Raw genomic sequence first — 26,564 nt, 5'->3', positions numbered from 1 at the left:
AAAAAAATAGGCAGAACTATAGATTGTTTGAGGTGAAATCCTGAGACAGCTTTGGGTAGGAATTTTGAATGTGTTTGAAGTACTACTCTTATGTAGAAAAGATCCCATACAAGAGACTGAAGCTAACTCAAATGGCATGCAGAAGTGAAGGTAATGAGGAAAACGACTTTCCAAATGAAAAGTTTGAGAAAGCAAGATGTAAGCGGCTCAAAAAGAGACTTCATGAGAGCAGATAGTACGACATTAAGATCCCAAGCATCAGCTGGTTTCATGTGGAATAGGCCTTTCATGGAATGGGCTACCAAGGGGTAAACAGAGAGGTTTTTTGTCCAAGGGAGAGTGAAATGCACTGATAGCAATAGCACTGAAATGTACTCTAGCCAAATTATTTTTTTGACCAGAGTAGAAAGTAGTCCAGTATGGATAGCAATAGTCAGGTAACAGGTTCCAGAGAATGTAAAGTACACCAGAAAGAAAATCTTGTCCATTTAAAGCAGAAACAGTGCTAAGTGAAATTTTCCAGACACTTCAATGACCACAGATACTGCAGCTGAGAGAAAGGAAACTTTTACTTGCTTGGTAAAGGTAACCATGCTGTTAGTGATAAGGAGCAAGGACTGGGGTGAAGGAGATTTCTGCATCAGTAGTGTTGGGAATGGTTTCAACTTGCATGGTTTCTTGGTTGACAGTAGTGAAAACCAAACCTGATGTGGTCATTGTAGTACTATGACTATCATGATGCCATGATAATGGCAAAGTTTGAGTAGAGTTTTCCCAATAAAAGATATTCAAGGACATGCATAGAAGAATCTGTCCCCCCAATGAAAGAGAAAGGCATCCAATGAAATGCGGTTGGGGGTATAGAACCTGGAGCTGAATTGTGGAAGTTTTTTCTTTTGTGAAGGGAAGTGAAGAGATCTATGTCCAGCATTCCCCCATTTGGAGAAAATCTGATGTAAGATTGTTGTGCTGAGGCTGAAGGAGTCTGCTCAATTTGTCTGCCAGGACATTCTGCTTCTCCGCTAAGTAACTGCTCCGAGACGTATGCTGCAAGCAGTTGCCCAATTCCAAATCTCTCCTGCTTCCATGTCCCCTTGTTTGTTCAGGTAGAACATGGCAACTTGATTGTATGGACAAAGACTACTTGTTGGGGGAGACAGTCCTGGAATGTTTTGAAAGTGTTGCCTATTGCTCATGGTTCAAGAAAATTTATATGGAGGGCTTGTTCATAATGAGACCATATTCCTTGAGTGTGGAAGCCATCTAAATGAGCACCCAATCCTAACATGGAAGCATCTGTGGCTAGAAGTCTGAGATGGTGGTGGAAGGGAAGATCTCAAGTGAGATTGTGAGGAATCATCCACCATTGGAGAGAGTGACAGAAGTCAGAGGTGACTTGGATTGTAACCATCAGATGCCCTTAGGCTTGAGACCATTTGGTCAACAGGGTCCATTGTGGAGCTCTGAGATGAAGACGTGCCAAATGAGTGACATATACTGTGGATGCCATGTGACTGAGAAGGCATGCCATCTGACATGCAGAAGTGCATTGAAAGAAGGAGACTATTTGACACAGGTGAATCAGATTGTTCACTCTCTGCTTTGGTAGAAAAACTTGTCCCTGAGAAGTATACAGCAGAGCCCCAATGAACTCCAGTGTCTGAGAAGGGTGTAGATGTGACTTTTGATAGTTGATGGCAAACTTTAGCAGCTCCAGGAGATGAGTTATTGAATTGATGGCATGCTGAGCAGTTTGAAATGATGAATCCTTGATCAATCAGTTGTCTAAGTAGGGAAATATGTGAAACCCTTATGTGCAAAGGGCTGATGCCACTGCCATTAGGCATTTCATGAAGAGATGAGGTGCTGATGCCTGTCCAAAGGGCAAGACGTTGTATTGGAAATGTTGAGATCCAATGTAAAAGAGAAGATACTTTCGGAGAGCAGGTAGGATGGATCTGTGAATTGGACTGAAAACAGTCTTTAAACATGTGAGCAAAGAACACTGCAGACAAGCCAATCGCCTTTTTCCAGTAGAAGTAGAAGGGTTCCCAGAGAGACCATGTAAAACTTCTCCTTCAAGAAGTATATGTTGAGGCCCTAGAGGTCTAAAATTGGCCAAGGCCTCCAATCTTTTTTGGTATGAGGAAATACGTTGAGTAGAAACCCTGGCCCCCCTCCTGCAGAGGAAAAGGCTCTATTGCGTTTAGCTGGAAAAGGGTCAAGAGTTCTTGGTGAAGGAGGGTCCTCTGGAGAGAGCTGAAAAGAGACTCTTTTGGTGGGTGGTCTGGAGGTTTTCTGATCAAGCATAAGGTGTAGCCTTGAGTAATGACCTGAAGAGCCCACTGATCTGTAGTTATAAGAGTTCAGCATTGATGAAAGTAGATTAATCTGCTTCTGATGAGGAGGAAGAAGCAGGGGAAATGTTGACAATACTCTCTAGAAAGGAGTCAAAAGGAAGACTTCTGTTTGGACTGAGACTCAGATTGTGATTCTGTGTCCTTTGTTGCCTTGAATGGGGTTGCTGAGCAAGAAGCCAAGAGGATGATGAAGATGGCTGATTGTAACACCGTTTGGTGTTATAGTAATACGAACGTCTGGATAAGACATAATTTCTTCTAGACTAGTGGTTCCCAACCCTGTCCTGGAAGACCACTAGGCCAATCGGGTTTTCAGGCTAGCCCTAATGAATATGCATGAGAGAGATTTGCATATAATGGAAGTGATAGGCATGCAAATCACCTCCTTGCATATTCATTAGGGCTAGCCTGAAAACCCAATTAGCCTGGTGATCCTCCAGGACAGGGTTGAGAACCACTTTTCTAGACGATGAAGAAGATTGAGAGGTTTGTGGATTAGATAAAGTGGTCAAGGAATCTGTGTGGGGTTGTTTTTTTTTTTTTAAATCTTATCTGCCACCTCCTCAATTTTATTCCCAAATAGGTCATCACCCTTACATGAAAGGAGTTCTTGAACTGAAGTTTCTAGATCAGAGACTCTAAACCAGGCCAAGTGCACATAGCAATTGTCACTGCAGATATTTGGGAAGAAATATCAAATGCATTAAAAGTTCCTCTACCCATACATATATTTTCTTGTACTGAACAAATTCTTAGATAATTGTTGAGATTGTTTTAGTTTGCCTGGAGGCAGGAATTCCTCAAACTCTGACAGTTGTATAAGTAAGGATTTAAAATAAATGGACATGTAGAATTGGTAGTCCATAATTCTATTGATGAGCATAGATGATTGGAAAATGCATTTGTCAAAAGAATCTAATGTCCTGGTTTCTGTGCCTGGAGGAGCAGAAGTGTAAGATTGTGAGATGCATGTTCATTTAAGGGTAGATCCCACAACTAATAAATGATGTTGATGTTGAGTTCTGTCAAAGCCTGGACACTTTTGAGTTCTATACATTATTTCTATCTTTTTAGGAGCTACCTGAACTGACAGGGGATTTTCCCAATTCTTAGATAAAGCTGACCCTACAATAATTTAAGCTTCTGCTTTGCTCGCCATAATTGTCTTTGGTACTCTCCTGTCTCTGACCTTCCATCTAACAAGGAGAGCCCCTATTTTTATTTTCCTGCCAATCCTAACACTGTTTTGCATTTTGAAGAATCAACTTGCTTATACCCCCAGGAGAGGGCATACAAAGGCACTTGTTTTTGGAACAAGGATTCTGGAGTTCCTAGGACTGGAACCACAACTAATCAAATTGTTGACTGCTTTAGAGAACCACTGTACCCCAGAGAAACCTAAGGGAAGGAGAAGGTAAGGTTACCAGATTTTCTGGAATGAAAATCCGGATCCATGGCCCTGCCCCCAGGCCCGCCCTGTTCTGCCCTGTCCTCACAACCTGTTCGCTTGTTGGGATGGCATCTGCGCATGTACTGGTGTGACACGATGACATCATACTCCTGCGAGTGACATCACTGCTTGGCATCTGCGCTTGTGCAGATGCTGTCCCAACATTACTGGAAGCTTTTCAAAACCCAGACAAAGTGCCAGGTTGTGAAAAGCCGTCCAGATCCCCAGACATGTCCTCAGAAAGGAAGACATATCCGGGGAAATCCAGACGTCTGGTAACCCTAGGAGAAGGAGATTGATTTAAGCAGTGCATTTGCATCCAAGCTACAACCCTTTTCCAGCCATATTCAGCAGAATTTAGCAAGCTGGCAAAGGCTAAGTCCCATTAGACTGGGTATCCACCAATATTCTGCTATCTCCTGTTGAATATCCAGATCTCCACTCTTCTGGGTCCCAGTAACTCTGTCCTTTTTATTACATTATTATTATGAGTTATTTTTATATTATGAACTGTTTTATATTGTACACTACTCTGACATTATTTGAAGGGTGGTATATCAAATCTTTTAGACTATTAAACTATCACCGACTAGCCTAGTGACCAGCTATGTCACATAAGCTGATATTAATCGACTGTCCAGCTAAAGCACATGGCTAAATAGACCCACCTAAAAAGCAGGTCCATCTTTAGCCAATTAGCTTTAGCTGGTCAGCCAATGAATATCAGCTTGGACAGTTAAGTCTCCAGTGGTGAACTTTGACCCGGATATAAAATACCAGTGGCCAGATACAGCCCTGGCATTGAATATCCAGGATCATCGCCGATGGCAGGAATTAGCCAGGCTGCTTCCCATGATCTCAATATTAGCTCCTTTGAGTCCACTTCATCCCATCATCATGGGCAATGACTAAAAGTGGGGTTACATGGGTATGATGCTATCTGCTGCCCAATCTGGATAATGGCAACATTTAGTGCCATTGTTTGGATACAAATCTGTATACTTTGGGAAAGCTTTTTTCCTGTCCTATGTTAAAGCATCATTTTTTATGTTGGGCAAAGAGAATAATGCTAAAAGCAACTTGAAGAAAGAGTACCAACTGATAAGCACAAATTCTGAATCATTGAGGAAGCCAGTATTGCTGTGTGAAACACTGGCCCTGTCGGGTTTTCATATAAGTGTTCATTTTTTGTTTGTACCCTCCCTGTATTCCCCTTCTAAAATGGGGAATATACGTGTAACATTATGTTCCAACCTAACCTTACCCATAGACTGCCCAATCCACCTCCTATCTTTTTTGCATAAATGTAGATAAGACATAAACAAGTAAATACCAGGCTCTCTCAAAATTTGTATACTTTATGCACTTGCTGTTAAGTGCTGATATTCAGAACTTAACTGTTCAAGTTAACTGCATCAATAGGACCACCTAAAAATCAGTCCTATCTTTATGTGGCAACCCATAACCAGATAAGTGCTAAGTATTGCAGTTAATCGATGATATGTTGGCCAGCTCCGCACCTGAAAATTCAATGCCTGGACATGAACCGACACTGAATTTCTGGGTTCAGCGCCAGTGTCAGTCAACAAATTCGCTGATTGCTACTGGCTAACAGCCCACATGTGTTTAAATTGTGATTCCTCCCCTAAACGCATCAACATGAAGGTTGCATAAAAGTACAGCTTTCTTGGTACTGCTTGGCAATTTTATAAAATCCCCTCTAGGTTTGTATCTTTCACATAATCTTACATGTTAAACACCAATGGTAGCATCTACAAGTGAGCTAGTCTTCATCTCAGCTATTTAGAGGACAAATTCCAAAGCCATTTACCTGGGTGAATTGGCTTATTTGAAAAATGCCTTCCACTGCCTGGTTAAAACTATATACAGGCTTTCATAAAATGATACTTGCCCAACCACTAGGCAGACTAGGCATCTGCCTAGGACTACACACTTTGATGGATGGCACAGTCACAGCAATGTGTATGTTCAGTATATACTCATCTTCCCTTCACAAAGTGTTCAGCAGTTCTTTATTTATTTATTCAATTTTCTATACTGTTCTCCCAGAAGAGCTCAAAACGGTTTACATGAGTTTATTCAGGTACTCAAGCATTTTTTCCTGTCTGTCCCGGTGAGCTCACAATCTATCTAATGTACCTGGGGCAATGGGAGGATTAAGTGACTTGCCAAGGATCACAAGGAGCAGCGTGGGTTTCAACCCACAACCTAGAGTACTGCGCCACACTCTCCATAGTGGTACTGGCATGTCACTCAGCTTACTGACACAAAGCTTGTTGTGCCCAGTGTCTGGTCATTTTTGAGATGGCTTGGGGAAATCCACTGCTTATTCCTAGGATAAGCAGCATAAAATCTGTTTTACTACTTGGGATCTAGCTAGGTACTTGGGACCTGGGTTGGCCACTGTTGGAAACAGGATACTGGGCTTGATGGACCTTCGGTCTGTCCCAATATGGCAATTCTTATGTTCTAATCTATCCCTGCTCATCGTCTGACAGATCATAATACCTCTGGATGGAACAAGGCACAGGCCTTGAACACTAAAGTGTTGTGTTACCAAGCTGATCTACATGCTGGTGCCGTTGCAGAGGGTTTTAAGAAAGGAAAAGAAAGCCACTGAACATCTTGAGTGGAGGACACCATGGGGAGAGAGAAAAGGGAAGGAGTCACATGCTGGACCCTATAGAGGGAGAGGAATATAGGGAAGGAGAGATGCTGGACACTACATGAGGGAGTGGGGTAGGGCAGAGATGATGGACACTAGAGGGAGTAGGAAAGAAGAAACATGCTGGACACCATGGGGAAGGGGGGACATAGGGAAGGAGAGATGCTGGGCTCCATGGAATAGAAGTAGGTAGTAATGCAGCCAGTCTCTCAGTCTTCCCGCTGCTGCAGCACCTTCTTTGACATAACTTCCTGTGGGTGAGATACAGGACCTGTAAGAGGCCAAGCAGGAAGCAGTATATCTTTGCATCACTGCCACTGCTGGGAGGACTGCCCGGGGAGGGAAAGAGTGTAGAGAGAAATGTAATGGGGGAGAGGGGAGTGAGAGAGATATGTCAGATCTATAAGAGAGGGGAATGATAATGACAGATACTTAATCTACCCTAGGGTTGGGGTAGAGTGCATGTCTAAACTAAAGGTTTGTCTAGGTTGTCAGATATCCTTGAGGCAGTCCTGCATAATCTAATCTAATCTACAATTTGTGAGCCACTCTATGCCTAATTAGGTTCAAGGCAACATACAATTTGTGTGAAGACAGAAGAAAAAGAGAGGGGAGATGAGATGGAAGCAGGAGTAGGAGAGGGAGGGAGAATAGTCTTCTAAATGGGTGGTAATGAGAATTAATGGTAAATTAGAAGGAGTTAAAATCTCTGCACCAGATTGTCAATGGAGTATATTGTCAATGGAGTATATTGCCTCGAAGAGACGAGTCTTCAGTTTTTTCCCAAATTTGAGATAGCAGGGTTCAGTTTTGATAACTATCGGGAGGCTGTTTGAGGTCTTTGTGCCAATGTAGGTGATAAGTGTGTTAAATGTGCACTTATATTTTATTCCTTTAGGAGATGGAAGGATAAGGAGTTTCTTGATGTTTCTGGTTGAATTGGACAAAGAATTGGTGAAAAGGTTTATGAGAAGTGCAGGGGAGCTTGCATATAAGATGAGATACATTATGCATGATATTTTGAATTTAATGTATGCAGTGATTGGTAGTCAGTGGAATTAGTTGTATATTTGGCTTCAAAAGAGGCATGCCCAGGGTATGTTTAAATTGGGCAAGGAAAACAGTGTAAGTTATGATAATTGAAACTCTGCACAGCAGGAAGATAGAATTTCTGACAACAGAAATATCTTTATACCGTGCAGTCCAATACATTGTTATCTCCTGGTCCTGAATATATTAAACTGCTTAAGAAATTGATTTGGGGAAAATCCTATCAAGGCCTTTTTTGAGCAGTAAAAGCTCTTCACAAACTTCCCCTAGGATCCATTCTCAAAATCTGTCAGGTCAGATTTCCTCATAATATTTTAGAATTTGTCAAATATTACAAAACTTGGTCACTTTATCGTCAGAAAATCATTCTTAAGGAGGAAATGTATTGCACTTTACCTCTTTTTTTGATAGAATCATCCAGTTTTTCTTCAATATCAGCTGCAGGGACATGCAATTTGTTGGATGTTGGTCTTGACCTTGGTTTGCTTTTAAGTTTTTGTTGAACTGATGACTTTATGTCCTGATGCACCTGTATTCCATTACAGGGCTGAGAGTGTAAATCTACTGACAATCCATTCTGTTCTTCAACCTTCTTTTCTGTGGGGGAATATTGCATGATGATTGGGGATGACAGTGAAACCTATACACATAGTAGTCTATATTATTGGAAATAGTGACATTTTTGTACAGGGTTGATCAATTACCCAAATCTTCTACCAGGAATATTAGAATATATTTCTCCTGCAAACAAATTGTACAGAATTGTAACAGATTTTATTTTAAGGCTGCAGGGAGAGAGTAAGGATCTTTCATGTTCATTTTTGAAAAGGTATCCCAATAGAACTTATAGTGATAACAAATGAACTTTGTCAGGTACAGAAATTAGATTGAGAGCCCGTTAGTGACATTAAAAGTACCAGCACATAGTATATGTAAACCACTTTGGTTGTACAACAGAAAGGCAGTATATCAAACCCCTGACCCTTTCAGTATTATTTAAAGTTAGTCAGAGATCGTAGGGGCCATTTTCCTGCAGTAAATATTGCCTTCCATGATCATAGTAACATAGTAGATGACGGCAGATAAAGACCCGAATGGTCCATCCAGTCTGCCCAACCTGATTCAATTAAATTTTTTTTTTTTTTTACATTTTTTTTCTTCTTAGCTATTTCTGGGCAAGAATCCAAAGCTTTACCTGGTACTATGCTTGGGTTCCAACTGCCGAAATCTCTGTTAAGACTTACTCCAGCCCATCTACACCCTCCCAGCCATTGAAGCCCTCCCCAGCCCATCCTCCACCAAACGGCCATACACAGACACAGACCGTGCAAGTCTGCCCAGTACTGGCCTAGTTCAATATTTAATATTATTTTCTGATTCTAAATCTTCTGTGTTCATCCCACGCTTCTTTGAACTCAGTCACAGTTTTACTCTCTCGGGAGCGCAAACACCCAATGGACCCTACGATTTCAACTTAATGGGAAATAAAATAAGGACCACAAAATGGCATTTGGCGTATTGAAGGTATTCTTTATAAGTGCTGTGAACAAACATGAGTCAAATAATGCATGAATCTTATCTTTATGATAAAGAGTTTCTAGAAGGATTTTAGATTCTATTTATAAACTTCTGAATGCCAGTGCAGTGCTAGACAAGAACTCATCTAATGTATAAATTTGTTAATAATGGTTGATTCTAAAAAAATCTTGGTACATTGACTTCATAGCTGGTGATAACTTTTATGGAAATGGAATTGGATAGATTTGTGTTAAATAAGCATAAGAAATAATGGTAGATAATGAAGTGACTGTAGATGAGACAGAGAAAATTAAGGAATAAAAACAGCAATTTTCAGATAACCTAACGTGTTCCACAAAGTCTCGTAGATACTTTGTACTAGTCAGTAAACCTTATGGTTTGCATTCTTTCTGTACATAAAAATTTGCTGGAAACAATGCATGTAGATTTCTGTACCGCACCCTCTTCCTATTAATAGGAATGCCTTTCCCCAAATCAACATAGTGTCTTATATAGGTCAATGTAGCTGGGTAAATGGCACTGAAAATGACCCTTATAGAGGGTTATTCCATAACTGTACAGTACATCTAGTGTAAGTGCCTAATTTCTTTTATAGAATACAACATAACCAGGTATATACTCACATACTGTGCCAAATCTAGCTCTCTTTCTAGCTTTGGCACAGGGTTAGCAAGGAAGAGCAGTAAGACCCTATGCAGGATAGCTGACCAGGTTGGCCCTGCCGATTATGAAAGCGCTGACTTTTCTTGTACTGACATTGAGCCAGACACTGACTGCCATGGAAAGTTCAGTCCAGTTGCAGGTTACTCTCCCAAGCCTGCTATTAAATCTCAGAGGAACTCAGGAGCTAGGAACCTACAGCTCCCAGAAGGCCAGAATCATAGCAGGAAGCTGTCACATAGGCAGTAGTGATGCCCGATTTCCGATTCAAATCGATTCACCGATTCACTTCAGGTGAATCAATTCGAATCGATTTGTTTTTCTAAAAAATCGGCCTGGCCGATTCGGTGGGGGAGTGTCAGTCATGAAGTGCTGCAGCACTTAGGCGCTCTTTGCAGTGTCCTCCGGCTTCCCTCGTGGCCTCCCGGTTTATCTAATTACAGGATCACTACAGCAGCACGTTCCCTGTGCCACGATCCTGCCCCTGACATCAGAGAAGGGGCAGGACTGTGCTGCAGAGGCCGTCTTTTATGCCTTCTTCATGTTTTTTCACGTTTTTTTTTTAACCTTCAATCAATTAGTGCTCTTGTAACAGTAAGTGCCTGAGTTTGTGCATGTCCTGTTCGTATAGCTTATAGTTTTATTAGTATTTTTCCTTAATGCTTTTACTTCATACGGCTTCATTTGTGTTTTAGTAATTTATTGTCTTTGTTTTGTTTGTTCAAGAGACTATTTTGCCTTACATTATGTTTCTCTATGTTTGAGCACCTTTATGCCTGTAATTAAATATGTTCATTCTCTGGGGTCTGGGTACACAGTATTGGTTCAGACTGTAGAAAGGCTGTGGTCTTGTCACTAAAAGAAAGGCTTGGAACTTTTAGTTTTTTACTCCATCTTAGTATTTTTATTAAGTGCTCCAGTATTTTTAACGCTGTAGTTCGATCATGCATCGTTTTGTTAATTTCATTTGATGAAGTGTGCCAGTATTAGTAAGTGCTGCAGCTCGATCAAGTTGTCTTTTAAAGTTAAATTAGCACTTGTCTACTCTGTAACATTTTGGCTTCATGTAGTCTCATCTGTGTTTGAGTAGATTAATTGTATTGTTTTATCTCTTCAGAGATTATACTGTCTTTCCACTGTATAGTACTTTGGAGCCTAATAAATGTGTTGTTTTGCACATGATTTTAGAGAAGACATACAGTTTTTATAGTTTCTATTGGTTGCAATGAAAGCCCCTATGCTTTCAGTTTCATTTTGTATTTATGCCGTTTTGGAAATGCATATCATGATATTTTTATTTTTATTTAGAGTACGATTTGAGTGACCTGCAAATCTTTTATAACTTGTACATATATTAACTGACAGACTCTTAAGGTATGCTATTTAATTTATTTGTTTTTAGGTTTGTCGTTTGTTTTGTCAATTTTATATTCAGAGTATATTTGTTATGTATTTATTCTGTTCTTATTTATCTTGAATGCTTTTTGAACATATTTACATTTTTATACATTAGTATGTATAATTGGTGTACATTTTTATTGCAATTAGTAATTTATTAGTGCTGTCCTTTTATTTTGTATGCAATGTTTTAAATATGCTTATTATACATATGTCACATTATTCCTTGATATGAGGTGTTGGTTCTTTATATGCATATCTTTTGATCATTTTATTGCATGTTAATATGGTTGTGTATTAAATATGTATGATTTTATATATATTTTTAATTGATTGGTGCTGTCTTTCTTCTTTTATTCATTGATACATATATGTTTATTGCTATTTTTGTAATTTTTGCCATTTTCATTTATTGTTTTATATGGTTATGATATATTTGCAATTTTATTGATTTTTATGCATATATTTATATATTTGTTTCATTTATTAGTTGTGTCTCTTATGATTGTAGACGTCTGAAGCAGGCCAGTTTGGCCAAAACATGTACATGTTGAGTCATTGAGTTTGAACAAATAAAAGAGACTGGTGAAATAAATTGAGTTCACCAGTCTTGATTGGACATCTCCACTCCTTGCTTTATAAAATAAACCCACCAGGATGTTTGAAAAAAAACACCCAATTGGGCAGGAAAATCGAATCGAATCGAAAAATCGATTCAATAGTCTGAATCGAATCGAATCAAATTTTTTTTTCCTGAATCGGGCAGCACTAATAGGCAGACACAGCTACAGAAAGAGCTTTCTCCCTTCCCCCTCTTCAGAGCAGGGAGGGGCGAATTGGAGCCTGTTAAAACAGGGCAGCTGAGACCCAGAGGGGGGGAGGAGCAGAGGAGCTGGGAGCGTTTCCCAGAAAGGCAGCATGACTTCCCTCACCAACTGAATGCTGATGAGCCAGGGGAAGAGTGTGAGATGGTGGACCTTTCAGAAGAGTCTGAACCCACCACTGAGAAGCAGTTTGGAAGCTGTGAACTGATGGATATTGGTTTTTCCAGTGAGCCTAGGGAGAGGCTAGAAGTCATGGACACAAGCTGAAAAGGTGGGGAGTGTTTGATATTTTTCCTTACCTGTTGTTTTTTTTGGTGAAAGCTTGGAACTGTGTTATTTTTGGTGTGCAGCAGAAATGTCACATTTTTTAGAGCTATGTTGTGAAGATTTTGTTGCTGTGTTTTTGGCTTTAAAACTTGAACAATTCACTACGGAGCTTTTGACTTATGCTCCTCTCCACACAGCTGGAGACTACTGGTGATAAGCTACTGCAGGGAATGTCAGCCACGGAGGAGCTCCGTTTGAATAGATTCCCTGACTGCAGTCAGCCAGTGTCAGAGTGTTTCAACTTGTACAGTTTATCTTTTGCTTATGAAAAATTCATTGCCAAACAGCAAGACCTGTGTGTTTGTTTACTCATTGCTGAACTTACCTTGTCCCATTTAGGCTGGTGAAGAGGACTGAGCTGTAGAAATTGAAGCCCAGCCATAGTTTTGGTTTTTTTTGGGGGGGGAGGTTTCTGATTTTGGAAATAAAGGTCATTCTGATAGTTGTGAGACCAGTATGGCCAGGTTGGCCCAGCATTATATGCTTTGGTTTTTGCATTAAGGTATTTGGAAAATATCACAACCTACTTGACACAAGAGAAGCTCTCATTCCTACTTTGTTTCCCCCCCAGTTAGAGGTTGTAAACTGAAAAAACACCATGAACACCTTCTTTCACATCAAGCAGCATTGTGGGGTAAAGACCTAGATCAACTGCTTTCACCCACTACTTATGAGGAATTCAGAAAACGTCTAAAAACTCAACTGTTCCTAAAGTATCTAGACAACTGACCCACTCATATTTTTTCTCCTCCATAGTGTTTCCTCTGTCCTGTTAATCTCTTTCTCCTCAACAATGCATTTCCAGTCCTATTAACTCTCCTCTTCTCCCCTCTTAAATTCAATCAATTTGTACCTCGTTTAATCTATTGTAAACCGCATAGAACTTAACGATATTGCGATATATAAACTGTTATTATTATTATTATTATTACTTGAGAACCTCAGAGCAACCTGACTCTGGGTCAGGAAAAAAAGTCTAAATGTATTTTTTTGAACCTCTTTGAGTGTGTGTGGATTCCTTGCTTGCTTGCACTGTGGACATTTCACTTGCTGTTTTACCCTAGGCTGTTGCCTAGGGTGCCTGAAGGATTCCCTAATTGGAGGGAACACGCTGGGAATAGTATCGGTCGCTGTGGCCCAGGCTTGCTGTGCGTTTCAGGAGCCCGCGGGTTGCAACAATATGCACTTAGGTCCAAACACTCACACCAGCCACAGTACTGGCAAAAAGTGTGTGTGTGTACCTGTGTTCTATAATCAGTGTTTCCGAAATCAGTCCTGGAGTACCCCCTTATCGGTCATAATAACAGGCCTACAGCAGCTTCAGTAGCCCACTTGAGATAATAATAATTTATTTTCTTGTATACTGCCCTACCAACAGTGGGCAGTAAACACTGTAAATTTTTTAACACAAGTGTGTGTGTGTGTGTGTGTGTGTGTGTATATATATATATATACACACACTTGTTTTAAAGAATTTACAGTGCATGGAGTACAAGATATATAAAGTATAACTAAATAAGTCTGAAAAAATATAAAGCTGTGTGTGCAAATAAAACTGAGCTCAGAAATTGACACACAGAATGGTTAGCATAAATTACAGACTAAGGGCTCCTTTTACGAAGGTGCGCTAGCATTTTTAACGCATGCATCGAATTAGTACGCGTTAGCCGAAAAACTACCGCCGGTAGCGGGTAGCGTGTGTGGCATTTTAGCATGTGCTAAAATGCCCTAAGTGTTAGGATAAGTCAGAGTAGAAGTACTATGTGGAACTGGTACATTAAAAGCCCCTTTCACACTGGAAGTTTAATATTTTAAAATAGGAGGAGGCTGTTAAAATTTCTTGGGGATGTTGTCTAAAAGAGTAAAAGAAGGTTTGTTCAAGCTATGTTTGTACAAGCATAATCACACTAACTTCTCTTACAAGTAATGCAAGCTGCAGCAATATTTCAGCCTAAGGTTACACCAGTCTCATAAATGCATTCAACTCAGAGGACTGTTGGTGGTCGATAAAAGGCATGTATGTTCAGATGAATAGATATTTGTAGCCATGTCTGCAGACAGAGTTGAGGGTATTAATAGAACATCTATGGTAGCTCTTTTTCCCCCCCATGAATCTCTCTTTTTACAACAGTTGCAATTCAACAAATCCTAAATATTTTTTGCCATATGTACATCAAAGGTTTAAAATATGGTGGGATAAATCAAGTCCTCAACCTGTAACTAAAATCAAGAAAACAGTTTTTAAAATGCACATCATGTATTACTTAGGAAAAAATTAGGGACAAAAAATTACATAAAGCCCTATGAAAACAAGAAATGCAACTACTGAAACAATGGTTTTATTTGACTATTCTTTAGAGTTATCTAGACAAACTCTGGCATTTTAAATCCCCCTGCCTTCCGTCCCTTCCCCTCCCCTACATTTTATATGTGCAAGATTTTGCCCAGGCAAAATTTATCCAGCAAAATATATATAAAAATTAGTAATAATGCAGGGGATATGGTTTCACTAAGAACATAATAAATGCTGCTGCTGGGTCAGACCAGTGGTCCATCCTGCCCAGCAGTCTGCTCACGCGGCAGCCCTCAGGTCAAAGACCGGTGCTCTAAATGAGTCCAGCCTCACCTGCGTACGTTCCAGTTTAGCAGGAACTTCTCCAACTTTGTCTTGAAACCCTGGAGGGTGTTTTCCCCTATAACAGACTCCCGAAGAACGTTCCAGCTTTCCACCACTCTCTGGGTGAAGAAAAATTTCCTTACGTTTGTACGGAATCTATCCCCTTTCAACTTTAGAGAGTGCCCTCTCGTTCTCCCAACCTTGGAGAAGGTGAACACTCTGTCTTTCTCTACTAAGTCTATTCCCTTTAGTATTTTGAACATTTCGATCAAGTCCCCTCTCAGTCTTCTCTTTTCAAGGGAGAAGAGGCCCAGTTTCTCCAATCTCTCACTGTACAGCAACTCCTCCAGCCCCTTAATCATTTTAGTCGCTCTTCTCTGGACCCTTTCGAGTAGTACCTTGTCGTTCTTCATGTACGGCGACCAGTGCTAGACACAGTATTCCAGGCGAGGGCTTACCATGGCCTGGTACAGCGACATGATGACCCTCTCCAATCTGTTTGTGATCCCCTTCTTAATCATTCCTAGCATTCTGTTTGCCCTTTTTGCTGCCGCCGCACATTGTGTAGACGGCTTCATCGACTTGCCGATCAGAACTCCCAAGTCTCTTTCCTGGGACATCCTGTATTCGTGCATGAGGTTTTTGTTTCCAACATGCATCACTTTACACTTATCCACGTTGAACTTCATTTGCCATGTCGATGCCCATTTCTCAAGCTTGATTATGTCACGTTGAAGATCTTCACAATCCCCATGTGTCTTCACTACTCTGAATAACTTTATATTGTCTGCAAATTTAATCACCTCACTCGCCGTACCAATGTCCAGATCGTTTATAAAGATGTTGAACAGCATGGGTCCAAGCACCAAGCCCTGCAGCACCCCACTGATGACGCTCTTCCAGTCTGAGTATTGTCCTTTTACTCCCCACTCTCTGTTTCCTATGCTCCAGCCAGTTTTTGATCCACGTGAGTATTTCACCCTCGATTCCATGACTCGCAATTTTCCGAAGTAGTCGATCATGCGGAAACTTGTCGAATGCCTTCTGAAAATCCAGATAAACAATGTCGACCGGGTCGCCCTTGTCTATCTGCCTGTTTACTCCCTTGAAAAAGTGCAGCAAGTTCATCAGACAAGATCTGCCTTTGCTGAAACCGTGCTGGCTGGTCCTCATCAGACCGTGTCCGTCAAGGTGATCAATGATGCGGTGATCCCGGAGGATTGGAAGATAGCTAATGTTACGCCCATCTTCAAAAAAGGATCGTGAGGCGTCCCTGGGAACTACAGACCAGTAAGTTTGACTTCGGTTCTGGGGAAGTTGGCGGAAGCGCTGATAAAAGACAGCATCGATGAGCATCTAGAAAGGAACAAACTGATGAAAACAAGCCAACATGGCTTCTGCAAGGGAAGATCGTGCCAAACGAACTTATTGCACTTGTTCAAAGGAATTAACAAACGGATGGACAAGGGGGACCCCATAGACATCGTATACTTAGATTTCCAAAAAGCCTTTGACAAGGTACCTCCTGAACGCCTACTACGGAAACTGAAGAACCATGGGGTGGAAGAAGACATATATAGATGGATCGGAAATTCATTGACAGGTAGGAGGCAAAGGGTAGGAGTGAAGGGCCACTACTCGGACTGGAGGAGGGTCACGAGTGGTGTTATGCAGGGGTCAGTACTCAGACCGCTGCTGTTCAATGTATTTATAAATGATCTAGAAACAGGGACGAAGTGCGAAGTTATAAAATTTGCAGACGACACAAAACTATTTAGTGGGGTTAGGACTAAAGAGGACTGTGAAGATTTACAAAGGGACCTGAATAAACTGGGAGAGTGGGCGAAAAGATGGCAGATGAAGTTTAATGTAGAGAAATGTAAAGTCTTGCATGTAGGAAACAGAAACCCGATGTACCGCTATACGATGGGAGGGCTGGTAATGGGTGAAAGTAGCCTAGAAAAGGACTTGGGGGTACTGGTGGACAAGACAATGAAGCCATCGGCACAGTGCACAGCGGCCTCTAAGAAGGCGAACAGAATGCTAGGTATTATCAAGAAAGGTATTACAATCAGAATGAAAAAGGTTATCCTGCTGTTGTATCGGGCAATGGTGCGCCCACATCTGGAGTACTGCATCCAATATTGGTCGCTGTACCTTAAGTAGGATATGGTGATACTCGAGAGGGTTCAGAAAAGAGCAACACAATTGATAAAGGGTATGGAAAACCTTTCATATGCTGAGAGATTAGAGAAACTGGGCCTCTTTTCCTTGGAAAAGCGGAGACTTAGAGGGGACATGATAGAGACTTACAAGATCATGAAAGGCATAGAGAAAGTGGAGAGAGACAGATTCTTCAAACTTTCAAAAACTACAAGAATGAGAGAGCATTCGGAAAAATTAAAAGGGGACAGATTCATAACCAATGCTAGGAAGTTCTTCTTCACTCAAAGGGTGGTGGACACCTGGAATGCACTTCCAGAGGGTGTGATAGGACAGAGTACGGTTCAAGAAAGGATTCAAGAAGGGATTAGATAATTTCCTGAAGGAAAAGGGGATAGACGGGGATAGATAGAGGATCACTAAACAGATCCTGGACCTGATGGGCTACTGTGTGAGTGGACTGCTGGGCATGATGGACCTCTGGTCTGACCCAGCAGAGGCACTGCTTATGTTCTTATGTTCCTTTATCAGCGCCTCTACCATATTTCCCGGTACCGAGGATAGACTCACCGGTCTGTAGTTTCCCGGATCTCCCCTCGAACCCTTTTTGAAGATTGGCGTAACATTCGCCACCTTCCAGTCTTTCGGAATCTTTCCCGATTTGATCGACAGGTTGGCTACTAGTTGAAGCAATTCAGCTATAGTCCCTTTCAATTCCTTGATGAACCTTGGATGGATGTCATCCAGTCCAGGGGATTTATTGCTCTTTAGCCTATCAATCTGCCTGTATACCTCTCATTTGTATTGTATCTATTGCATGATTTGCACTGTGATTGATTGTTGTAAACCGCCTAGAACTCTTAGGTATGGTGGTATATAAAAATAAATTATTATTATTATTATTCTAGATTGACTGTCAGCCCTGTCAGTTTCCCGTCTTCGTTTCCAGCATAGAGCCTGGTGGGTTCCAGTATGTTGCGTATATCCTCTTCAGTAAATACAGACACAAAAAATGTGTTCAGTTTGGCGGTGATTTCTTTATCTTCCTTTAGCACTCCCTTTATTCCACAGTCATCCAACGGACCCACCACTTCCTTCGCGGGTCGTTTCCCCTTAATGTATCGAAAGAATGGCTTGAAGTTTTTTGCCTCCTTGGCTATTTTTTCCTCTTAGTCTCTTTTGGCCCCTTTTACCGTCTTATGGCACCTGCGTTGATGTTTGTGCTTATTCCAGTTTTCATTCGTTTTTGACCTTTTCCATTCCTTAAATGAAGTTTTCTTATCTCTGATTTGGATTTAGCTCATGTCTTTTCATTGATAGCTCAAGGCAAGCTACATTCAGGCATAAGAGGTATTTCCCTGTTTCCAGAAGGCTTATAATCTAAGTTTGTACCTGAGGGTGATATGACTTGCCCAAGATCACAAAGAGCATCAACAGGATCTGAACCCTGTTTCTTAGCCTGCTCTTCTAACCACTAAGCAACTCCAGAGTCAGTTCTGGCCTGCCAGAACTAGCCAGGTAATATTCCTCAGGTCAGCCAAATAGCCAATTAACTACAGAACAGATATTCAGCCCACATAAATTAGAGTTGAGATCTTTATAAAACTAACCTCCTAAGCCCTCTGATCCTCCTCCTCTGTTCTGCATCTCGGTAAATAATACTGTCATCATGCCAGTTTCCTTTGCTCACAACCTTTGGAGTTGTCTCATTTTCTACACACATCCAACAAACTGCTAAGGCCTGTCACTTCTATCTCTACTAGAAAAATCAAGGAAGGCAACCAAGTCACATCAAGGTCTGTGAGGGGGAAGCTCAAAGTGCCTAACTTGGCTCACAACTTGCAAACCAAATATAGTGTAATATGTCAAAGAACATGTCACATTATATGATGTTATAGGGCGCTCTCAGTGTGAACCCTCAGTGATAGGAGCACAGCTCCGACACTTCACTTCTGGGCCAAGGCCATAAGCCTCCACCCGCACACCATCATCGAGCGCCCTGTGTGTGCAGAAATCAAACCAATCAACAATCAAAGTGAGTAAATGAAACTCAACACAAGCAACCTAGGCGACCCCCACACAAACCCTGCCAGCCAAACCCCCTCAAAAAACTCACGCAAAATCACAAACAAAGTCAAAAACCATACCAAAAAGTGAAAAACATGTCCAAAAGAAACAATACTTATCCAAAACTGTCACACAAACGGAAAAACCGCGCCAGGAGGAGAGGTTCAACCGCGCTGGTTTCGGGAGGAGCCCTTCTTCAGGAACCTGGCCTCCAACAGAACACAAGCAGAGAGGAAGGCTGGAGGGCGGGTTGCTTGTGTTGAGTTTCATTTACTCACTTTGATTGTTGATTGGTTTGATTTCTGCACACACAGGGCGCTCGATGATGGTGTGCGGGTGGAGGCTTATGGCCTTGGCCCAGAAGTGAAGTGTCGGAGCTGTGCTCCTATCACTGAGGGTTCACACTGAGAGCGCCCTATAACATCATATAATGTGACATGTTCTTTGACATATTACACTATATTTGGTTTGCAAGTTGTGAGCCAAGTTAGGCACTTTGAGCTTCCCCCTCACAGACCTTGATGTGACTTGGTTGCCTTCCTTGTTTTTTCTAGTTTAGGATTTGTTTGGCAAATTAGGAGTGTGTTGTTGTTGACTTCTATCTCTACAACATCACCAAAATTTACCCCTTCCTCTCTGAGCACACTACCTGGACTCTTGTACACACTCTTGTAAACTCACGCTTAGATTACTGCAATCTACTTCTAACTGGCCTCCCACAGTGCCACCTCTCCTCCCTGCAACGTGACCAAAATTCTGCTAAACAACTCATCTTCTATCAACCTCGCTATACTCATGTCACTTTTCTCCGTGAATCACTTCACTGGCTCCCTATCCACCTTTGCATACAGTTCAAGCTCCTATTGCTGACCTACAAGTGTGTTCATTCTGCTTTCCCTCAATATCTCTTCTCTCTCCTTATACACCTCCCAGAAAACTCCGTTCCTTAAATAAGCTGCTCTTAGTTGTACCGTTCTCCTCCAGTGCCCATTCCAGACTTTGTTCCTTTCATCTAGCTGCCACTTATGCCTGGAATAAATTACCTGAGTTTGTCTGCCAAGCCACTTACCTTGTTTAAAAGCAGACTGAAAACCCACCTTTTTGATATAGCCTTCAATCCATAACCCTACTGCCCACCAACCCAACCAGCAGATTAACCATTCCCCTTAACTGTATCCATGACATCCTGTTTATCCTAGATTGAAAGCTCTTTCGAGCAGGGACTGTCTTCTTTGTGACTGTACAGCGCTGCGTAATCTGGTAGTGCTATAGAAATAATTAATAGTAATAGTAGTAACCACCAAAATTGTTTGGTTAATTTTACCTGGGTAAGGTGAGCTGAAGATTGCTTTAGAAACCATAGAGGAAATTAAAAATTGATTGAAAAATATTGTTAAGCAAAGAAAAGACTTTGGGGATGATATTTAAACCACACAAAGCAGCCCACCTAACTCTCGCGATCAGCACTGACCTCAGATATTCACTGCTGGTGATTGGCATTGAATATCCTTTTTTTGCCGCTAAAAACCAGCTAAGTCGATATTCGGTGCTGACCAATTATGTTTATAACAGCCAAAGATAGGACTGCTATTTACATGGACTGATTTGACCCATAAACTTAGCCATTCAGTGTTGAAAATTGACGGTTTATTGAGTGATATTGCCGGTTAAATTTTAGCCTCTAACTTTTATGTCTGATCTCTAAAGGTTGCTTCAGCATACTTAAGGAAACCCCTCTTCACTCTTTTAATATGAAAATATCTACAGCCAAAAAAAGCCTTAAAAAAAAAGCTTTTTTAGGGTTGGCCAAATGGCTCAGTACAATTTTTGAATGTATTTCCCAGGTTTCTTTAGTCAGCCAGTGTAGGACATATTGCACAAGTGATATTAACAACCCAAAGAAAGAGAGACAGTGCTATCGCAAAATAGTGACACCTACTGGCCAGAATCAAAGTGCAGGTTGTACAGAGTTCCAAAAGGAGGTTCAGTCTTTGGGCCCAGGTCTAGGACTATCGCTGCAGTTTTAGGAGTAGGACTAACTAGCAAGGAGGATGGGGAATTGACATGAAATGGGGTAAAATACTGGACAGTTACAAACAAAGGCTGATAATTACATTACATTACATTAGTGATTTCTATTCCGCCATTACCTTGCAGTTCAAGGCGGATTACAAAAGAAGTTATCTGGCCATTTCCAGAGGAATTGAAGAAAAGAGCGAGTTGCTTCAGAGAATTGGGATGAGTCTTGCAGTGCTAGTTTGTCTTCAAGGATTTTATTTCTTTTCTGAACGATTTGTAGTCTGGGGTCTTTAACAGTAAATTTAAGAGTTGGTAGTCCAGTTTTGCTGCTTGTGTGGCTAGAAGGCCATCGTACAGTTTTTTTCGTTTGATGTCTCTGATTGGGGGATGCATGAACGCATATACTCAGATAGAGATATCTAGATAACTGGGTACATTCTGCACATACCCAGAACAGCAGAACCCCCCCCCCAAAAAAAAAAAAAAAAAAAACAACCCCAAAACAAAACAAAAAAAACCAGTAGACCACCAGATAACACACCATTATTAAATCCAGATATACTAAGCTTTTCCCCACGGCATGAAAGGTGGAAGAAATAACATTAACATGTTTGTTCTTTGCTAGAACCCCAAAGAAGCAAGAGAAACTTGCTGGGTCTAATAAAAGGCTGTATACATATTGATCATATTTATTTACACATATGATCTTACTTACAGAGGTCTTCATTAGAATATGAGACAAATTCCATCTAAAAATTTAGTACAATCTGGGAGATATTTCTGGCATTACATTAAACCACATCATGCAAGACTTACAGTTGTTCTCATCTCTATGTTAAGAAAGAAACACATGGTTGTAATTTGATATCTCACAATTCAAAAATCCAGTTACTGAACATTTGGCACAAAAAGATACATATTTTTGTATTTAAGATTTGCTGATGTCATCCGATTGACCCCATTTAAGTATAAAAATTAAGATGTAGGCATGTCTTTTGTGAAAGCTATCCAGACCACAGTACTGAACAGTAGGAAAATGCATTTTATTGTGTGCTTTAAGTGCAAAGCTTGTGCAGTAAATGAAGGAGATGTGCCCAGAATCTGCCCTGCATTTACCACACAGAGCATCCATATTATTTGCCCCAGCGTGTAACGTGGTGCTGACCCACATAAAGAAAAATAAATAATTAAAGGACTACCAAAGCTCTGCTAATATCTCTCATCCCTTCCCATCCAATCTCCCCTGAGGTTAAAACTCCTCAAGGTCTGATCTCCCTCAAGTAACAGACGCCACTTTGACATTCCCCTGGTCTAATTTTTCCCCTCAAAGATTAAACCCCCCTGTTACTTCACACCAATCTGATCCAACCCTCAAGGACAGAACCTTGCCCTGACTGCTCTTCCCTCTCTATCAAAAAAATCTTATCCACAAGAACAAGCCCTGCCCTCCAACCCTTCCTCTGGACCTACCTGGGGTCTCCATAGTGGTCCAGGGGCCCAGGGCAGGAGTGATTCTTCTGCTTCCACCTTGGAATTGTACTGGTTCCAATATGGTAGCAATAACCCCCTAATATTCACTTATGGGATTTGATAGAGACGTTTAAATACTCTTTACTACATTTCTTGAGAGACGCTTAAATACCTATGTAATATAAATGTGCATGAGTCGAGTCTCTTTCATTTGAAAGGAAACTCTGCAATGGCATAGGATGAAGTTAAGAAGTGATAGGCTCCGGAGAAATCTGAGGAAATACTTTTGTGGAACAGTCTCCCGGAAGAGGTGGTAGAAACAGAGACTGTGTCTGAATTCAAGAGGGCCTGCGATCTCTCGGAGAGAGAGATATGTTTACTGCGGATGGGCAGACTAGATGGGCCACTTGGCCTTTATCTGCCGTCATGTTTCTATGATGTCACTAAGAGTCAATTGCACCATTTGGACCCAGGGAAATCTGGCCATTGGACCACCAAAGAGACCCCCAGAAGGAAGTGAAGGTAGGGTCAGCCTCTGTGCAGAGGGCTATATACTTGGAGGTAGAGGCTTTTGACAATGGACAGTGGGCGAGAGTTTAATCCTTGGGGGAGGTGAGAAATTGGACCATGAAGAATGTTGAGGGTGGGTTTGATCTCAAAGGGATCGAATCAAAAAGGGAAAATGTTAGGGAGAGGGTATATTAAGAAGCATTTCATTTACAGCCCTACTACAGTGGCATTTCATTCCCTGTAACCAGCTGGGTGACAGATGTGTTATCTGGAAAGAGACATTTGGCATCATCTTCACCATTTTCCTCTTCCTCCTCTTTGTTGTCTTCAAAACATCCCAATGCATCCACTGTAATGAGCTTATTAGGGTCCTTTGGGCTCCCTGGTTCCTTCTACCCCAGTCTAGCCTCTTGAGCTTTTTGCTTGTGTTCTGGGGACTTCATGTGCTCTACATGAAGTCCCCAGAACTTAGAGGGGTTTTGAAGTCAATGAGCTAGTGACTGTAGATCATGCAGAAGGGATATGACAAGTATTTTGCAAGCTTGTGTTCTTGGGTGTGTCGATGTTTAATTAGGTCTCCACTGAAGTGCAGCTGGCAGGTGTTGCGCCACCTCTGTGGAATAAAACCAAAGTACAAGCCACACAAGGAGCAGGAAAAAGAAGCACAAGAGGCCTTCAAGAATTTGGGCAATCAGACTTCAATTTATTGATGAACTGAACACAGACCATGTTTCAGTTTAACTGCCTGCGTCAGGGGTCTGAATAAGAACCAGAAAAGTCATGTTAATTTCACCTCTAATATTCGGACTGAAACATAGATAGAAACATAGAAACATAGAAGAAGACGGCAGAAAAGGGCCACAGCCCATCAAGTCTGCCCACTCCAACAACCCTACCCCCTTGAATTTACCCCCCTAGAGATCCCACATGTGTATCCCATTTCCTTTTAAAATCCTTCACGCTGCTGGCCTGAATCACCTGAGGTGGAAGTTCATTCCAACGATCGACCACCCTTTCGGTGAAGAAGAACTTCCTGGTGTCGCCATGAAATTTCCCACCCCTGATTTTCAGCGGATGGCCTCTTGTGGCAGAGGGGCCTTTAAAAAAGAAGATATCATCTTCCACCTCAATACGGCCGGTGATATATTTAAACGTCTCTATCATGTCTCCTCTCTCTCTATGTTCTTCAAGTGAATATAGCTGCAATTTATTCAGCCTTTCTTCATACGGGAGGTCTTTGAGTCCCGAGACCATTTTGGTGGCCATTCTTTGAACGGACTCAACTCTCAGCACATCCTTTTGGTAATGTGGCCTCCAGAATTGTACACAATACTCCAGATGAGGCCTCACCATGGATCTGTACAATGGCATTATAACTTCGGGCTTCCGGCTGATAAAACTTCTTCGGATGCAACCCATCATTTGTCTTGCCTTTGATGAAGCCTTCTCCACTTGATTGGCAGTCTTCATGTCTTCGCTAATGATCACCCCCAAATCACGTTCCGCCTTGGTCCTAACTAAGGTTTCACCATTTAGTGTGTAAGTTTTGCATGGATTCCTGCTGCCGAGGTGCATGACCTTACATTTTCTAGCATTGAAGTTTAGCTGCCAAGTCGAGGACCAATGTTCCAATAGAAGTAGGTCCTGCGTCATACTGTCTGGTAAAGTGTTCTCACTTACTATGTTGCATAGTTTGGCGTCATCGGCGAATAATGTGATTTTACCCTGAAGCCCCTGAGTCAGATCTCCCACAAATATGTTGAAGAGGATCGGGCCCAAGACCAAGCCCTGAGGCACTCCACTGATCACCTCTGACGTTTTTGAAGGGGCACCATTTACCACCACTCTCTGAAGTCTACTGTTTAGCCAATCACCGACCCATGTAGTTAACGTCTCTCCCAGTCCCATTGATTTCATCTTGTTCAATAGTCTGCGGTGCGAAACGCTATCAAAAGCTTTACTAAAGTCCAAGTAAACGACGTCCAGGGACTCACCCACATCCAGTTTCCTTGTTATCCAGTCAAAGAAACTAATCAGATTGGATTGGCAGGACCTGCCTCTGGTAAATCCATGTTGGCGGGGATCCCGTAGATTCTTCTCGTCTAGGATTGTATCTAATTTATGCTTAATTAGTGTTTCCATGAGTTTACTCACTATGGATGTGAGACTCACCGGTCTGTAATTCTCAGCCTCTGTCCTGCAGCCCTTTTTGTGGAGTGGGATTACATTGGCTGTTTTCCAGTCCAAGGGGACTTTTCCCGCCATCAAGGAAAGATTGAAGAGCACAGACAATGGCTCTGCCAGGACATCACACAGCTCTCTAAGCACCCTGGGGTGTAGATTGTCCGGTCCCATGGCTTTGTTCACTTTGAGTCTTGATAGCTCGCAGTAGACGCTGCTGGGTGTAAACTCGAAATTCCAGAACGGGTCATCTGAGCTATGCCTTGCTTGCAACTGTGGACCGGACCCTGGCGCCTCGCAGGTAAAGACTGAGCAGAAGTATTCGTTTAGTAGTTCGGCTTTATCGGAATCTGATTCTGCATAAGTCCCGTCTGCTTTCCTAAGGCGTACTATCCCATTTGTGTTTCTTTTCCTATCACTGATGTACCTGAAGAAGGATTTATCCCTTTTCTTAATGTCCTTTGCTAGATTCTCTTCTATCTGAAGCTTGGCCTCTCTGACTGCCGTTTTGACAGCTTTGGACTTGGCCAGATAGTCTTCTTTTACTGCTCCTCTTCCTGAATGTTTGTAGGAAACAAATGCTTTTTTCTTTTTCTTAACGAGGTCCGAGATTTCTGTAGTGAACCACTGGGGTCTGTTATTCCTCCGTCGTTTGCTTGTTGTTTTTATATAGCGATTTATTGCTTCATGTAGGGTAGATTTCAGGTTTGCCCACATAGCCTCTACATTATTGGTTTCGGCATGGTCTTGCAGTGCCCGATGGACGAAGTCTCCCATGCGTTTGAAGTCAGTGCCACGAAAATTTAGGAAATTGTCTACCTGTTGTCTCGGAGGACTGGTGCTGTCTCCCTTCACATTAGATCCTTGGAGCCCACTGATGCAGGACTATACAGCCTAGCAATTTTCCAGCTCCAAATCTTCTTGCATGCCACTCCCTAGGAAATGGGTATCCTGCAGTTCAGGTCAAAAATTTGGTTTTGACAGAAACCAAAGATCTTGTTTTGGGTCAGACTGTTTTGTTTATTTTTTGCTGTCTGGCAAAACAGATGCTCTAAATATTGGTTCCATTACTGGGGCAGTAATTATTTTATTTATTTACCGTATTTAAACATTTATTACTCACAGCATATCACAATTCGGTGCAGGTTACAATAAAACATACATAATTAAAATCAGAACATACAATCGCAATAAATAAACAAAACAGTAATACGATATAATAAGATTCAATGATAAACTTGAC

General features: G+C 41.6%; 1 protein-coding gene across 4 annotated transcripts in view; it reads right to left on the bottom strand.

Annotated features, from left to right (window-relative positions):
• SPATS2L (spermatogenesis associated serine rich 2 like) overlaps positions 1-26,564 on the bottom strand; it is a 155,160-nt gene that overhangs the window by 56,390 nt on the left and 72,206 nt on the right. For all 4 annotated transcript variants that reach the window (XM_033947028.1, XM_033947032.1, XM_033947029.1 and 1 more), the window contains one exon: positions 7,943-8,143. In XM_033947028.1, the coding sequence (XP_033802919.1) occupies positions 7,943-8,143 (201 nt within the window). The remainder of the gene's footprint in view (positions 1-7,942; positions 8,144-26,564) is intronic.

The sequence above is a fragment of the Geotrypetes seraphini genome, chromosome 5 (assembly GCF_902459505.1).
Source record: "Geotrypetes seraphini chromosome 5, aGeoSer1.1, whole genome shotgun sequence".
NCBI classification, from domain to species: Eukaryota; Metazoa; Chordata; class Amphibia; order Gymnophiona; family Dermophiidae; genus Geotrypetes; species Geotrypetes seraphini.
This window is presented reverse-complemented; position numbering and strand designations above follow the sequence as displayed.